The sequence below is a fragment of the Dendrobates tinctorius genome, unplaced genomic scaffold (genome assembly GCF_039654945.1).
Source record: "Dendrobates tinctorius isolate UK_male_01 unplaced genomic scaffold, ASM3965494v1 ptg000241l, whole genome shotgun sequence".
In the NCBI taxonomy this organism is placed as follows: domain Eukaryota; kingdom Metazoa; phylum Chordata; class Amphibia; order Anura; family Dendrobatidae; genus Dendrobates; species Dendrobates tinctorius.
Genome location: NW_027361908.1, coordinates 6,628,293 through 6,646,230, shown reverse-complemented (window position 1 = coordinate 6,646,230; position 17,938 = coordinate 6,628,293). Strand labels below are relative to the sequence as shown.

Here is a 17,938-nt window from a genome sequence, read left to right as displayed (position 1 = left end):
TGACGATGTAGAGGGTCAAATGAACATATATCCAGACCCCTTCCTGTCTCTGAAGTCCCAGCTCTTTCTTTATCCCAGGGATGACCCCTATTAAATTTTCTCCTCCGAAAAGAAGGCTTCCTAGACTCTCCCATGAAACGGGAAAACCCCTTTTTATCCCCTGCCTTCTCTAAGATATCCTCTAGTTTCTGACCGAAGAGAAAGTGACCGTGACATGGGGTGGATCAGAGTCTATTTTTGGAAGGCAGGTCTTAAAGACACCTTTTTAGCCACAAGGCCACAAGGCCAGTCTAGCCGTATTGGATAGGCTTGCCGCCCCAGGAGCTAACCTCACAGTCATATTGGCTAGGAGGTCATCCCTTGGAACCTTACTCCTCATCTGTTCCTCCATCTGTTGCAGCCAGACCATAAGGGAGCAGGCAATACACATCCCGGCTATTGCCGGCTTCAGACCCCCTGCGGCTGCCTCCAAGGTGTGCCTCAAGAACCCATCTGCTTTTTTATCTAATGGGTCCCCAAGCGTGCCAGAGTCTTCCAAGGGCAGGGACAATGTTTTTAAGAGGGCTTAGGGCCCCGTCACACATAGCGACTCACCAGCGATCCCGACAACGATATGAACTTGTCAGGATCGCTGGTGTGTCGCTACATGATCGCTGGTGAGCTGTCAAACAGGCAGCTTCACCAGCGATCAGGACAGCGACACGCGGGTAACAAGCGACGCACGTCGCTTAGTTACCCGCAGTGTATGTTAGATACCAGCGCACTGGTGCAGGGAGCTGGTAACCAAGGTACACATCGGGTTTCTAAGCGCCGTGCCTTAACTAGTCTAGCCGTGTCCTCGGCCGCCTACATCACTGTCCGAGGAGGAGTAGGAGGGAGACGGGGATTCCACATGATATTCCCCACCAGACTGCAAGACCTCTAAATCCGTGACAAGTCCCCGAGCTCTCGTTTCCCTTTTTCAATACTAACGCTAGGGAACCTTTCACATCCGCTCTGATTATGGCCCTAAGGCTCGTGGCGAAGTTGGGGGTCTCTTCTCGTATTGTTTTTTGTATGCAGTCAGCGCAAAGCTCCTTCTGCCACTGAACTGCCAGCGGGGTTTTACAAAGGGCACATTCATTCTTTGTCTTGGCACTAGCCTTCCTAGGCCCCTAGTGATTAAGCAGAAAATGGCCCCTATTAACAACAAAGGTGACATCCTCGTAGATCACTCACCACCCGCTGTCAATCAAGGGAACCGGATTCGGAGGCTGATCAAGGGTACGAACAACGTCCCTCCAGAATACTGAGGAGTCCCGAGAGCTCTGGTCGGGACGGTTGCCACTCCTCTTAGTGCATTCAGGCTGGTGACCAAGCATAGGTACTGGTGAAAGCTCCTGCTGCTGTCCACGGTGATCCTCCATAATGGGGAGCTTCGGACACAAGCGCCTCTTCTGTGGTCATTCCTCCTTATAAGAGATATCACCACTGAGCACTCCTCCGGTGACCAATTCTTGCCCCTCCCACCTCAGCCGCCCTGCCGGGAACATGCCCAGTATCCACGCTCCCCTGCTAGCAGTTTTGATATGGGCGCCGCTATCTCGGTTCCGGTGAACACCGTCCGACGTCACACGGGCTCGCCCATTTCCAGCGAGCGGCACGTGCCCCCGGAAGCCCGGCACACTATGGAGCGGCAGTCAACAGGCAGAGGGAGAGTGGAGCAGCGGCCGCAGAAGAGACGCTGGGCCCGTGACTGCTCCACCCCACGCCTGCACGTACATTGAGGCCCCACAGGACCCGCAGACGGCACTTCCACCACCTGAAACCCGGCATACAGGTGCTCTGCCTGTTCTTCCAGTACCGGGACAGGGTGAGTGGATAAAGAAAAGTCTTTAAACTGCCGGATTTTCAGCACGAGGGTCCCCATCAGGACAGGAAACTCAACTGAAGCGAGGGAGAGGTACCAACCTTTTATTTTAGTAGGTTTACTGTCCTGGCTGGGCGGATCCCTCTCTCAGGTTTGCCATCATGGGTGAAGGGAAAGTAATTATTTTTTCATTGCTTTATTCTGAGAACTATAACTTATTGTTCCGCTGATGGAGCTGTATCATGGCTTGCTTTTTTGCAGGACAAGATGACGCTTTCAGCGGTACAATGTTTATTTATATTCGTCTTTTTGATCGAGTCTTATTCCCCTTTTTGTTCAGTGATATGATAAAGCATTGTTTCTTGCATTGTTTTTATTTAGTTTTTTTATGATGTTCACTAAAGCGGTTAACTAGTGGGACAGTTTCATAGGTCGGGTCAATCTGGACACAGCGATACCAAATGTGTGTACTTTTATTGCTTATATTTTTTTAATAAAAATATTTATGCGTACAAAATATTTTGTTTTTAAATTTTTTTTATATATAGTTTCTACAATTTTGTAAAAACTTAATTTTTATTTTTTTTTTACTTTGTCCCACTTTTGGACTATCATTTTTTGCAGGCTGATCGCTTGTATAGCATGGGGATGCAGAAGCAGACAAAGCTCTGAGCATGATCAAGCAACTTTGCTAGCTCTGGTGACCCGGATATCGTCATGGCAACTATCAAGACCCTGCGATGACGTCGCAAAGTATTCAATCCAAGGGCAGAGGGGCAGTCTTCCTCGGCCTGCTCACGAAATGCTGGGATCAAGTTCAATCGCAGCATTTAGGGGGTTAAATGTCAGAATCAGCTGACACTCTGCAGCAATCGTGTGCGCAGTCCGTGTGCGCAAAATCGTCGGGACATATCCATATGTCCCAGGTTACAGGGACATATAGATACGTCTCAGGTGGGAAAGGGGTTAAAAACTGCACGAAAAGTGATCAAACTTTCAAAAACTTTAATCCTCTAAATTTTGCTGGAAAAATGAGAAATCACTTGTCAAATTTTATCCCAACTTCCTAACAACAAAAAAAGTTTCAAAAATTGTGCTGATGTAAAGTCGAAATGTGCAAAATTTTATTAACTATTTTGTGACATCTCTCTGATTTAAAAGCATAACAATTAAAAGTTTGAAAATTGTTCGCCAAATTTCTGATTTTTTCACAAATAAACGCAAGTCATATCAAAGAAATTTTACCACCACAATGAAGTACAATGTGTCATGAAAAAAAAAAAAACCATCTCAGGATCAGTGGGATCCGTTGAAGCGTTCTGGAGTTATTACCACTAAGTGACACTGGACAAAATTGTAAAATTTGGCCTGGTCATTAAGGAGAAAATGGGTTAATGTTCCAGTACTTTTTGCACAACTTGCTGTTCTCTAACAAGGTTAAGCACAAAATTCACAACAGGTGTTTGATCCATGAATCTGTCAATAAAGTGTGTGGTTCAATTAGAATTGTTATTTGAGCAGTCCTCATCATGATGTTCACATTCTGAAATCATGAGATCAAGAAGACAACTAACAATTGATCAACAGTACCTCGCCATTGCAAGGCTTTATGCAGAATGTTCACAGACGGAAACGGCCACTGAGTTTAAGGGTACATGCACACGCTGCGGATTGGGGTGCGGATTTAGCCGCGTGGATTTTGTAAAATCCGCAGGTAAATAGGTAAAGCTGCAGGTCAAAAGACCTAGGGTTTACCTGCGGATTGCTCTGCGGTTTTGCCCTGCGGTTTTTCATCTCCACAATGGAGGAGATGGCAAACCGCAGCAGAATCCGCAGAAAGAATTGACATGTCAATTCTTTCTGCGGTTTCAAAACGGCAGGAAAACCGCGCGGAAAAATCCGCACCGTCTGCACAGCGGTTTTTTATTCCCACAGGGAATAATGGTACTGTACACCGCAGCAAAAACTGCTGCGGACCCACAGTGGCCAAATCTGCTGCGGAACCGCAGCAGAATCCGCAGCGTGTGCACACACCCTAAAGTGTCACAGTGTTATCAGCAGGTTGCAACAGAGATACAGGGAGACTGGAAAAGTAATAGAAAGACATTGACTTTAATGTCCTTTGACCACATTCCACACTGATTATCGCTTCATTGTGAACAATGCCCTTTGGAAACAGATGATGAATGGCACACAACTCCAGGCACGTTTAAGGGAGGTGAGAGGCACCCAAGTGTCATGTCAGACCATTCAAAACTGTTTACATCAGCATAGTATGCATTTTAGATGACCTGCAAGGGTACCTGACATGACAACACCGGCAGGCACAGGCATCATTGTTTTGGTGGGCCAGGGAGCATCTTCTCTGCATAAGGGACCAGTGGATCACAAGTGCTGTTCACTTATTAAAGTTGATTAATGCTGAGCAGAAATGGCCATTAACATTTGAAACGTCAAAGAGAGCACTATTCATCAGCCGCTGTGGGCACCAGGCGAGCCCTTGGTGTTAGTGGTACAGTGTGGGCAGATGTGCCTAGTCACTACAGAATTTCCCGGCACTTTGTGAATGGTACAGTGAAAAGCCCCTACTACTTGAATAACAACATTAATCCAGTCATTGTGCCTCTTCATGAACAACACAGGCGGCCTAATTTCATCTTTATGGACGACAATGCTCCAGCTCACATCATTAGGGAATGGCTGCTGGAGATTGGGGTACTTCAAATGGAGTGGTGTGCACTTTTTCCAGACCTGAACCCTGAAGAAAACCTATGGGATCAGCTAAGTCGCTTTGCTGAGGTTCATAACTCTGTACCGCAGAACCTCAATGAGCTGAGGGCTGCCCTTCAAGAAGAGTGGGATGCCATGCCTCAGCAGACAACTAAGCACACAGCTCTCACTTCCTTGTTGTTGGTGAGGCGTGCACTCCTCAATAAGTGACAGTTCTGGTTAGTATCCTACTGCTACTGTGACAAACTCAAATCTGTCAGTGTGCTTGTTCTGAAGTCTACACTACTGGAACTATAATTAACCCCTTAACGTCCAATGACGGGCATAGCCTGTCATTAGACGTCTCCCCTGCTTTGATGAGGGCTCCGGCGGCGAGCCTGCATCAAAGCCGGGACACATTAGCTGTTTTGAACAGCTGACATGTGCCCGCAATAGGAACAGGTAGAATCGCGACCTACCTGCGCCTATTAACTAGTTAAATGCTGCCGTCAAATGCTGAAAGCGGCATTTAACAAGCGCTGCCGGCCACGCAGCCGGGAATGCGCGCATCGCTGACCCCCGTCACATGACCGGTGGACGGCACTCATAGCAATGCAGTAATTCTGCTACATATAGGCGATCTGCTCATCGCCTATATGTAGCAGAGCCAATCAAGTATGGGATGCTTGTAGCCTCCCATGGAGGCTATTTGAAGCATGCCAAAATTAAAAAAAATGAATTAAAATAAAGTATAAATCACCCACCTTTCTCCTCATTCAAAAAAAAACAAACAAAAAAAAAAAATCACACACATATTAGGCATTGCCGCGTTCAGAATCGCCCGATCAATAAAAAGCATTAAACCGATTGCTAAATGGCGTAGCGGGAAAAAAAAATCGAAACGCCAGAATTACGCTTTTTTGGTCACTGTGACATTGCATTAAAATGCAACAACAGGTGATCAAAAGAACATATCTGCACAAAAGTAGTATCATTAAAAACGTCAGCTCGGCCCTCAAAAAAATAAGCCCTCACCCGACCCCAGATCACGAAAAATGGAAATGCTACAGGTCTCGGAAAATAGCGTTTTGTTTTTTTTTGTTTTTTTTTTAACAAACTTTGGAATTTTCTTTTCACCACTTACAGTATATACTCGTGTATAAGCCGAGATTTTAAGCCCGTTTTTGGGGGCTGAAAGTCCCCCCCCTCGGCTTATACACAAATCATATACCTGGGGGTCAGCGGGGGCGGGGGTGTCACAAATCATACTCACCCGTCCTGGCACTCTCTGCAGCCCCCTCGCTTCTCCACTGTCTCCCTTCCTGCCTTCAGCGGTCACGTGATACCGCTCATTAAACTCATGAATATGCGCATATTCATGAGTGGTAATGAGCAGTATCACATGACCTCTGAAGACAGGAAGGGAGACCGTGGAGAAGAGAGGCTGCAGAGACGTTCCAGGACGGGTGCGTATAGCGATATTCACCTGTCCTCGCTCCCACGCTGCTCACCGCAGTCTGCTGCTTCCTGTGTCCGTGTTTAGCCAGCAGGGGGAGCGGTGACATGGTTAGTGCGCACCGCGCCCTCTGCTGGCTGAACAGTCACTGACCGAGGACGCGCAGATAGTGGTGAGCAGCGATGGACCCCGGACAGGTGAATATCACAGGTGCCGGGTCCTGAGCAGGAGAGGTGAGCATGGCATTTTTTTTTGCAGCAGCAGCATATGGGGGCATAATATATGGAGCATTTTATGGGGGCATAAGCTACGGGGCAGCATATGGGGGCATAGGCTACGGGACAGCATTTTACGGGGGCATAATCTATGGAGCATTTTATGGGGGCATAATCTATGGAGCATTTTATGGGGGCATAATCTATGGAGCATCTTATGGGGGCATAATCTATGGAGCATCTTATGGGGGCATAATCTATGGAGCATCTTATGGGGGCATAATCTATGGAGCATCTTATGGGGAAATAATCTATGGAGCATCTTATGGGGGCATAATCTATGGAGCATCTTATGGGGGCATAATCTATGGAGCATCTTATGGGGGATAATCTATGGAGCATCTTATGGGGGCATAATCTATGGAGCATCTTATGGGGGCATAATCTATGGAGCATCTTATGGGGGCATAATCTATGGAGCATCTTATGGGGGCATAATCTATGGAGCATCTTATGGGGGCATAATCTATGGAGCATCTTATGGGGCATAATCTATGGAGCATCTTATGGGGGCATAATCTATGGAGCATCTTATGGGGCCATAACCTTTATGGAGCATTATATGGGGCATATTCTATGGAGTATCTTATGGGGCCATTATTAACCTTTGTGCAGTATTATATGGGGTGTATTTTGTATGGAGCATTATATGGGGCTCCTGATTCAATATGGATATTCAAAAACATTTAACCTACTGATGTCTCAATTAAGTTTACTTTTATTGGTATCTATTTTTATTTTTGAAATTTACCAGTAGCTGCTGCATTTCCCACCCTAGGCATATACACGAGTCAATAAGTTTTCCCAGTTTTTTGTGACAAAATTAGGGGGGGTTGGCTTATACATGAGTACATATGGTAGATAAAAAAGAACCAACATATGTTTGGTGTCTATGAACTCGTAATGACCAGGAGAATCATAATGGCAAGTCACTTTTTGCATTTAGTGAACCTAGCAAAAAAGCCAAGCAAAAAACAAGTGTGGGATTGCAATTTCATCGCACTTAGAATTTTTTTCTTGTTTTGTAGTACACGACATGGTAAAATCAATGGTGTCGTTCAAAAGTATAACTCGTCCCGCAAAAACCAAGCCCTCACATGGCCATATTGATGGAAAAATAAAAAAGTTATGGCTCTGGAAAGAAGGGGAAGGAAAAATGAAAATGCAAAACCAAAAATACCCCTGGTCGTTAAGGGGTTAGATACAAATATCCACATACACAACATTGTAGCTACATAATGCTGGAAAATACCCAATGCTACAACAAATATTATGTGGACATAACGGATTCAGTACAAAATTAGAATGTCATCATATAGTGGAAAAAATTGTACACTAGAATCAACAATTACAAACATATACATTTTTATTAAATACTGAAAATTTATTTAACATAGACTAAGCATACAAAAAGTGGGAAACCACAAGGTGGTGCAAAAAATACTAAAAACCTCCACACAAAGCTTACAGAGTCATTGTTAAGTTGTGAGTGAAAAATAGGGCAGTAAATATCTATGTTTGGGATATGCATACAAATAAAGTTTAAATGTTATCCATGGGCCCTACATGGTATCACTATATTTTTATATAGAAATAACAGGGTTTTTAAACAAGCACTTGACTCAGGAAAAACGAGAGCACTGATGAGGAGAACTGCTCTAAAATCAGCAGGAACAAGTGAGTACAGGGATTGTGCTTTTGCAGGACTGGTAATATTGGTTTCAGGTCAAAGGCTGATAGGGAAGGGGAGGTGAGCAAATAATGGCTTAATAGAAATTAATGAGCTGCAGAGATGTGACTTGGATCTCAAGAGTTAATTTCTTAAGGCCCTTTTACATTTAGCGATGCACCAGCGATCCGACCAGCGATCCCACCCGGTCAGGATCGCTGGTGCATCGCTAAATGATCGCTAGTGAGCCTTCATACAGAAAGATCTCACAGCGATGCAGCAGCGACGCAGCGCACGATACTTACCATTCACACACAGCGATCCTGACGTCCTCCCGCCCGCGTCCAGCGTCGCTCGTCGTCACAGCAGGAAGCCCAGCAGGAAGCAGACGAGAAATGGAGCCGGACATTCTCGCGCGATCAGCGATGGACAGCGGGGGAGCCGGTCGGAGGTAAGTATCACACATAGCGATATCGCTAGCAATATCGCTATAACGTCACAAAACCAGTGACGTTTTAGCGATATTGCTAGCGATATCGCTTAGTGTAAAACCCCCTTTAGCCTGAAATGTAAATACTGTGCAAACTCAACTATGATGGTCAATCTCCTTGCTAACAAGCTGTAAACTATGTAAGATAAAAGCTCTCATAGGAGGTGAATATCAACAAATAAAATAAGCAAGTAAATTCAATCTTGTTTATTTTCAGACAACCCCAACTATTATCAGAACACAAGAAAAACTCTTTAAGCGTGATTAGTATGAGCAGTAATTTAAAATATATTATGTTTTATTAAAGCTTTGAACTGCAGAAAAAAAATTACTTATGTTGGGTGCAGCCATTAGTCAAGGAGCTTCTACAGTGGGAATCTGAAAATTGTTGGCCAAAACAGCATAACTTGAGGTGCATACCAAACTACAGGAATAACTGTAGGTTGACATGCAAAAACTCAATGTTTTTTAAAAAAATGACTAGTGCTATATTAATCCTTACAAGTGGTTTGTATTCATTCTGACATGAAAATTGTGGAACTCGACAGTTCAGTAGTCTGTAGCAAAGAACTACTGTATAAACACGTATTTTTAATTCAGTTGCTAAGGTTAATAGAGCCAATATGAATAATACTAAACAACTTGAAAAAAACTGAAAAGGTTTGTCATACAAACAAAACTTATTACAGAAATGAGTGGACTCTGTATCACACAACAAAACAACAGCAATTAAACACAAAACATGCAGACTAGAACTCACTTTGTGTGCACTGCTGTGCTGGAATTGAAGGCACTGCACTGATGTTTTATGCGCGCTCACAGATTTGATCGGGGAGCTTAACATTCTTAAGTCATAAAGGTAAATTTTTCCACGAGAGGAGCCAACTGCCAATGTAGCACCATCAGGCATAAAGTCTACAGCAGTCAAAGGTGACTCAGCTACAACTGTTTGCAGAAGACTGGAAAAAGAAAAAAAAAAAAATCAAGTTTACAAAATGTACAATTGCAAAACTATTTTGTGATACTCTGCTTTGAAAAGGTTACCGGAATTCCAGTGTCTACGTAAAGTTTCATTACTGCAAAATGAAAAAGCCATGTAAATTTATATATTTGATTCTACTGTTTTCTTGAAGTTAGTGAATAGAAACCTCGAGAGAGAAAGATTCCAACTAAAGCCTCATTCCCACGCTAAAAAAAAAAAAAAATCCAGTTTTCGTAAGCACAGATATCAGATTTTTATAAGTGTGTCGGCTTTTAACCAATGTTTCATCAGTTTTTCTCATATGAAAAACAAAAACCCTGATTGAGGTTTCCTAAACTTTGCCAATCAGTCAGACAAAATAATATAACAGAAAACGACAACTGGGTTACCAGTAATGATCTGTCTAAATTAATCTTTCACAGACCCAAAGCCTGCAATGGTGAGTTTGATCTGTGACTCAGACCCAAAAACATGACTTATGGTAGTCTTTTTTGCAGACATCCAGGCTCAAAAAAAAAGAAAGAAAACAAACATGGACATCCTCAGACTATAATGGGTACAATTGGGTAGGACAAACTGATGTCTGAATGAGACCTAAGTAAGATTGAGTGCAGGACTGCAAACTTTCATGGAGATTTATCGAAACAGTGCAAACAAATAGTAGTGAAGTTGCCAAAAAGTAAGTAAGGCCATTATAGCCCTTTTGAGCAGAAATACTTTTGGTAGAAAAGTAGCTGAATCAGATAGCTAGCAATAGTTAATACTCCCAAGTCATGACATTTTAAAGCAGGCCACAGAAGTATAGATTTGGCCAAGAAGTAAAGGTGGTTTTTTTTTATTTGCAAATCAGAATAGTTTTTTTTAGACATGTTTTTATGCCATAACTACCAAAATTATGGTCAAGGTTTAAGAAGCCAAAAGAAAAGAAACGCATTTATGTATACTACTGTATGTTTCGCCATGGTGCAATAATGGTACTGCGGTCCCATATTGTGGCTGTAACCCTGCATGTTAGGCCTCATTCACACATCTGTGAAAAAATGGTACTAGTGTCATCAGTGTTTTGTGTCAGTACGTCATCCATGTGTTTTTATCACGATTGTGTTTTTCACAGATGAATAAACAAATGACAAAGTTTCTCTTATACATTGTAATGTTAAATAGAGCTGCTGCACATGGACTGTACACCGATGCCATCTTTGTGCTATATGGGGTTTTTACAGACTCATAGTCTTGTATTAGCACCTGTCACCTGTGCAGCCAGGGAGAAAACAGACATCTCCGTGTGTTTCGCATGGTCCACGGAAAAAACAGAAATGTGAATAGCACCATAATTTATAATGAGTATGTGTTCTAACTGTGAAAAAAAAAAACGGATACAACACATACATGCAACAAAAACGTCTGATTGTGGCCTTAAAATGGATGCAGCAAATCAGAATCACAACCCATAGAAAATGTTCTGCTTGATTACAGCACTATGAGAAATTAAGAATAGGGTTTAAAAAACAAAAGAAGGGAACTAATCAAGAAAAAAATATTGAAAAAAACACTTACATTTTGCTAGACACATCGTAGCAGATAATTCTTTTATCTAATCCAATTGTGACAAGCAGAAGGTCATTTACTGGAGAGAAGCAGATGCCTGATGCTGGGGCCTTGTGAGCACTGTCAAACATATGTAACGGCTTCTGGCTGTGCGCATCCCATAGCGTCACGCTGCCACTGTCAGATGCTGCACCAAGGAGAAACTTCTTTACATAGGAATATCTCAAATGTCGAATTGGCTAAAGAAACAAATATTGCCTTTAGTAAAGAGAATAGCAAAGCCCATAGAAACGAGGGCACACATAAATGAATACCTGACTGCTGCCATGACCAAAAGGTGCACTGGATAAATTGGAAGTAACATTATACAATACGATTTCACCGCTCATGGAGCCCGAGGCAATATAGCTGTCATTCCCATTAAAAGTAACTGAAGTTATCTCATCTTTGTGATCCTAAAATAAAAAAGGAAAAAGTTTCCCAAAGAAAGGTCACAACTATAAGTAAAATGTACAGGGCTACTTTCACCAACTTGCAGCTGCAGGCTATTCAATGGACTGCAGTTAGATCAAGTCATTTGCACCCAAAATAACGAAAAACTTCTTACCGTCAAGGATCGATGCAGTCTTTTAGATTTTAAATCCCAGATGTTCACAGTGTTATCAAGGCCTCCACTGACCACATACTGGGAGATGGAGCTGAATTTCACACATGTCTGTCTTTTCTAGTAATTGAAAGATTTTAAACAATTACTAACAGGTAAATATTTCCTGACAAGAACAATCTCATTGGAAGACATTTTAACAGTTCATACACAAAAAAAAAACATGTTACATGATGGGCAATTATAAATATATTTGAATAAATAGTAGTAATCTAACTGCACAACTTGTATTAAAACACTCAGTAGCATTCACAATTTTTTTAGGTTCAGAAAAAAAAAAAAATTCTACAAAATATTTATTGCTTGCACATTAGACACAGATATTGACCTGGTGATATGTATTCTGGGAATAAGATTCTTTACACCAGACACTGTACAATAAATGGATTTATGATAAAATGACCTGCTCCTCAGCAAGCGACGGTTTCCAACTTGAGTACAAACTATTCTTTTTTGTATATGCAAAGTAGTTCATTTATAAGGTTAACCAAGCTATTACTACTGACATGCTGAATACATGTGTGGAATTCCTAACAAACAGGCAATCCCCACATGTATTCAGCTTGTCTAATAGTCGCAAATCATGCAGCTGCGTTGACAAACACTAAATCTCCGAGCACCCCAAAATACTCGGAGACGACCCGAGCAACGAGTATACTCGCTGATCACTAATAACTACATTTTAGTTCCTTAGCCCAAGTCCATAGGGTGCTTTCATATTGCATTTAGCCATATGTTCAGTGGCTCACGTCGCGGCTTACATCGAAACATCCCGCAAAACGGGATTTGGACATATGCGCCGATGGGGCCATAGAGTATAATGGTGCCGAAAAAGAATGAGCGCTCTGCTGTGCATAATTTTTGATTGTGTACACCTACTGGTGTCAGAAAATCAGACCTGGTAGTAGTTTTTGTCAGAATTAAGAGCTACACACAGCTCGAAACACATAGACCCAGTGTCTATTTTGTTCATGTTTTTAACACACTTTCCGGTTTTTAGTTAAACCATTAAATGTGATATTTTATTTTCTTTCTATTTTATTCGTCTATTTTTGATGTGTGGATTTACCTTCCCTTTCCTGCATTCAGCATACTTAGGGACCGGCCTGATAACTCCATGCACTGTGCTGTCATGTTCGATATTTCACACACTAGTGAGTTGAGATTTCTTTTCATTTTAGCAGACTGAATTTGGGCGTTTACCTCCAGCAGTCGCATACACCCGAAAATAATGCACGTCCACTCTGTCAGCATCATTATAGTCTATGGCCCCGTCAGTGCATACATCTCAATCCCGTTTTCAGGGGAATATGGACGCAAGCCCCAATGGGGATAACGAACGGGTGCCTTAAAGGGAATCTGTCACCTATATTTAGTGATATCATGTAAAGATATCACTAAATTGTGCGTCCCATAAGGATTCTAGTCGGGCCTTTGACTCCCCCCGACCCCGCACCTTTGAGGCATAAATACCTTTTTTAGCTAATTGTGGATGCATGCAAATCGCCGCGGTCCGGTCCGATGGGCATGGCTTAGGAGTCTCCCCTCACCTCCTCGGCTTGCTTCACATAACCTTCGTCTGTGAATACCGCAGACACCGTTGGTTTCCGCGCTTGCGCAATGTAAAGGGCCCCAGCGCAGTATGCTTTGCCCGACTGTGGGCGAAGCATATAATCGCTACTGCGCAAGCGCCGGTATTTTCCAGGGCGGTCTATGCCCCGGAAGGCTTCACATGCAGGACACACTTCCGGGGCATAGACCGCGGTGGAAAATACCGGCGCTTGCGCAGTAGCGATTATATGCTTCGCCCACAGTCAGGCAAAGCATATTGTGCAGACGCCGGGGGCCTTTACATTGCGCAAGCGTGGAAACCAACGGTGTCTGTGGTGTTCACAGACGAAGATTACGTGCAGCAAGCCAAGGAGGTGGGGGGAGAAGACTCCTAAGCCACGCCCATTGGACAGGACTGCGGCGACTTGCATGCATCCACAAGAAGCTAAAAAAGGTATTTATGCCTCAAAGGTGCGGGGTCGGGGGGAGTCAAAGGCCCGACTAGAATCCTTATGGAACACACAATTTAGTGATATCTTTACATGATATCACTAAATATAGGTGACAGATTCTTTTTAACGCAATGTGAAAGCACCCTTAGATCAATCTACATTAAAACTTCCATTGCCATTTGTCAGCCCCAGCCTCCTTCTTACTCAATTCTTCTAATATTAAATTATCCTCGTCTGTACTAATTACCTTGCGATTAATCATCTGTTAATTTTGAAATTTTACTCTATATGCCCTCTATAAAATCATTAATAAAAATAAAAAGAAGAAGGCTCAATACGGACCGTGACCTGATAAGACTGTGTACCATTAACAACCACCCGGTGTCCTTTCACTGAGCCAGTTATTAACTGCATCATTGCAACTGGCTTCCTCACTTTAAAAAAATGCTACTCCAGCACTGTGGAAATAAAAGCTGTTCCACTCATCTTGATTCTAAGGATTCTTCATTGCAGCCGAAGAGGGCAATATAGATGGAAATTACAGGAATTAAAAACTTGTAAAAAAATAATCTGGTCTAGATACCTTTGTCATTAAGACTGGGTTCACAAATATCAGTTGCTTTATGCCTGAGCTTGACACAACTGATGAATGTGATCTTGTAGTATTCCAACATCCGCAGACAGGTTCTAAAAAAAATTCTTAATCCAACTTTTTTCTTTTTTTTTCTTAACCCAGGTCAAGGATCAATAAAACAGCAGTTGTTGCAGTGGATGAGAAAGGATCTCGTAGAAATCCATGAGATCAGTTTTGGTATCAGTTTCCTTCCCATCGAAAAAACAATGAATAGATGGAAAGGAGGCCTAAAAAAAGATTTCAATGTACATTTAAACTTTGACAACCCCTTAAAATGTTAACAAAAAACATCTCCGAATCGTTAGCAAAACAAGTTTCACATAAACTTTCTGTACATATAACAAGATGAAAAAGGCAAAAAGAACAATTGCAATATACTTACCCCCTCTGCTAATTCCAGAAGAGGAACAGGTTTGGACTTACAACTTGAAACAACAATTTTATCGCCACTGCCAGAAGCGGTGACTAGAAAATGATCTGAACTTATAGTTAGGGACCATACAAAAAGCTGTGAAATTTGTTACTGACAGTGCAAAGGAGGATAGCTGGTATTAACCTGCATTTCTATCAACATAGGTCAGTTTTAAGTTCAAGTACAAAGAATGAAAATCTGACGACAGGCCAGATAGTTTCTGAAATGGCCAAAACCTTTAAATGGCAAAAATAGAATTTGCTAACTTACTACTGCCTCAGTACTCTTGATCTTAAAGCTTCACTTTGATTGAAGTTCAAAGCAAAGGCAACTACAGTGCTGCATCCTGAGAAATACAAGAACCTTGTTTCAGGATATATTTAAGCAAGTTCATTCAAGCAACAGTTAATCAGTGAAAAACTGGGGCACATCCCAAAATAAATAAGCGTAACAAAAAACAAAATATACGCTCTTTAAATTTTATTCCCAGCAAGAAAGAACCATTCTATCACTGTAGGAATTAAAAAAATAAAAACTTGATGCAAATTTTATTAAACGTTCTTTTCTGAAATATTTAACTGAACAAAACTACATTATTTTGAATGTAACTTGAATTATTATAGGGTTTGTACAAGAATTCTTAATGGCTTTTTTATTTACCGCACTAATTTTCTGTACATGTGTTTTTCCAAGAATAAATAGAGAGAGAGAGAGAGAGAGAGAGAGAGAGAGAGAAATCAAGGCAGAAAAGTCCAGCAAGCGGAAACTTCCGGTTGGTATGGTAAAATCCAAGAATTTTTATTGCAGATAATGTAAAAAATCCAGAGTTCAGTAACAAGATGCAGACATAATGCTGAACAGACTACGCGTTTCTGCGGTAACAGCTGCCGCCTTCTTCACGGTCTCAAGCAGTTTGAGGCCTTGATCTAGATGATGAAATTGATAAAACTTTGAGTCTGATCCAAAAAGAAATCCAAAAAGAGGTTATGGAAAAATGTTTGAAAGATTTAGAAAAGGATCTAGAGAAATGTGAACAAAACATTAGTGATGGTAAAAGGAAGAAATTTTTGAGCAATTTATCGGATTATGTGTCTAAAAAGATTTTTCGTTGGCAAAATACTGAGAAAAATAAAACTTTCTACTCGAAGTGAATCCATCAATTCTCTCTTCATCTGTGGGTGCACATGGATCTGAAAGTGATAGAGAGTCTACATATAGATCTGGACCAGTGACAAGATATGCGCAACATAAAAAAATTTTAAAAAAAATCACAATCTTTCAAAAATCAGAGGAGAGAGAGAAATTTTGAATCCGATAGGTCCAAGGTAATTAACCTTTCAACACACATACTTACAATATCTCAAATTGAGGTGTTAGAGAAGGGTTTAACTTTTTCGCCATCACGTTCCCTAGATCCGTTTCTAACTATCAAGGACATACATTTGTTTGCTCGAAAAATCCTCCTGAAAAAATTCCATTTCAAAACTTCTGAGGGTCTCGATACAAAAGAGGAGCAGGAAGCCCTTCAAATATTGGAGTCTCTGTCAGAGGAGAAAACCAATTTTGCTGAGGTAAGCAATTTTCCTAAAAAACTGTTCAATAAGTCAAAGAAATTCCCTGCATTAAGTGTCTGTCCTGCAGTGGATTGTTTTACTAAAATTGTTTCCAATGACATTGAAAAATTGGCCCTGACAAAACATAAAAAATTCAATCTTACTTTTGATCAACAGAAGGCTTTGCAAGAGATGCAAGGTTGGAAAGATGTAGTCTTTAAGGCCGCGGATAAAGGGGGCAATCTAGTAACATAGCCAAATGAGCTTTATGAACATCAGGCACAAAAATTGTTAGATGACCATAATTGCTATCGGAGATTGCCCTCTAATCCGTTACCATCCTACCAGGAGGAATTAATTTCTATTCTTGAAGAAGCAGTAAGTACAGGCATCATCCCTAAATTTGTATTGGAGACAATACAAAAACTGAATCCAAAACTTCCCACGTTTTATTTGATCCCTAAAATCCACAAAGACCCCCTTAATCCCCCAGGAAGACCTATTGTGGCAGGAAATGAGGGGTTGTGTGAGATTATTTGTGATTTTTTGGATCATTACCTTAGACCTTTTGTTGCTAGCCTGCCATCGTATATTAGGGACACCACGTCTGCCTTGCAGAGACTTGACAACATGTATCTTACAGATGACATGGTGATGGTCACGGCAGATGTGGAATCCCTATATAGATCTATTAGACATAAAGATGGCTTCGAGTCGGTTTCTTGGTATCTTAAAACCAGTAATTTGGATGTACATTTGGTCGATCTCCTTTTGGTTTTATTAGAATTCATATTGACCCATAACTGTTTCATTTTTAATAAAAAAATTTTTTTACAAAAACAGGGGACAGCGATGGGTGCTTCCTGCACACCTTCTTACGCAAATTTGTTTTTAGGTGTGTGGGAAAGGGAGATATTTATCAGCAATCCGATCCCTGGCATTGAGAACACACATCATTGGATGAGATACATCGATGATGTGTGGTTCCTATGGGAGGGATCGAGATCTGAGTTGGATTGTCTGATGGCTAATTTAAACTAAAATGATCGGAACATTAAGTCAACCTACAAAGTGGGTAGAGAACTTGATTTTTTGGACATACAGATAAAAACGTCAGAGAATGGTAGTCTGAAGACTGAAGTGTACAGAAAGCCGACTGTGACAAATAGCCTTTTGCATGCTACATCTTCCCATCCTTTATCCACGCTTAGGGGAATACCGACGGGTCAATTTTTAAGAATAAGGCGTATTTGTTCTGATGATAATTCTTTTGAACAACAGACTCGTATTTTGAGAAAAAGATTTAACGAGAGAGGATACAGTAAAAAAATGATAACACAGGGTTATCATCGCGCAAGACATACTCCAAGAAATGAATTGTTGTATAAAAATTCTGTTAAAAAAGATGCTGATAATCAAGTTCGCCTAATTTCAACATATAATAGCCAGTGGATGGAGTTCAAAAAGATCATACAGAATCACTGGCTGATTTTGATGTCGGATCCTATTTTGAAGAAATGTCTGCCTAAGTCGCCCCTTATAACCGCACGCAGATCTAAAAATCTTAAGGAACTTTTAGTCCACAGCCATTATGAGCCATACTTGGCTTGACATGAAGGGTTTTTATCCGTGTGGTCATTGTAAGGGGTGTGACAATATGGTTAAAACCAAGAAATTCTCTAATGTGGCAGGAA

General features: G+C 41.5%; 1 protein-coding gene across 5 annotated transcripts in view; it reads right to left on the bottom strand.

The window, feature by feature from the left end:
- The window catches only part of NEDD1 (NEDD1 gamma-tubulin ring complex targeting factor), a 141,300-nt gene that overhangs the window by 92,487 nt on the left and 30,875 nt on the right, over window positions 1-17,938 (bottom strand). For all 5 annotated transcript variants that reach the window (XM_073556938.1, XM_073556942.1, XM_073556940.1 and 2 more), the window contains exons 3-7: window positions 14,662-14,756; window positions 11,586-11,702; window positions 11,293-11,433; window positions 10,988-11,217; window positions 9,209-9,407 (exon numbers count right to left, since the gene is read on the bottom strand). In XM_073556938.1, the coding sequence (XP_073413039.1) occupies window positions 9,209-9,407; window positions 10,988-11,217; window positions 11,293-11,433; window positions 11,586-11,702; window positions 14,662-14,756 (782 nt within the window). The remainder of the gene's footprint in view (window positions 1-9,208; window positions 9,408-10,987; window positions 11,218-11,292; window positions 11,434-11,585; window positions 11,703-14,661; window positions 14,757-17,938) is intronic.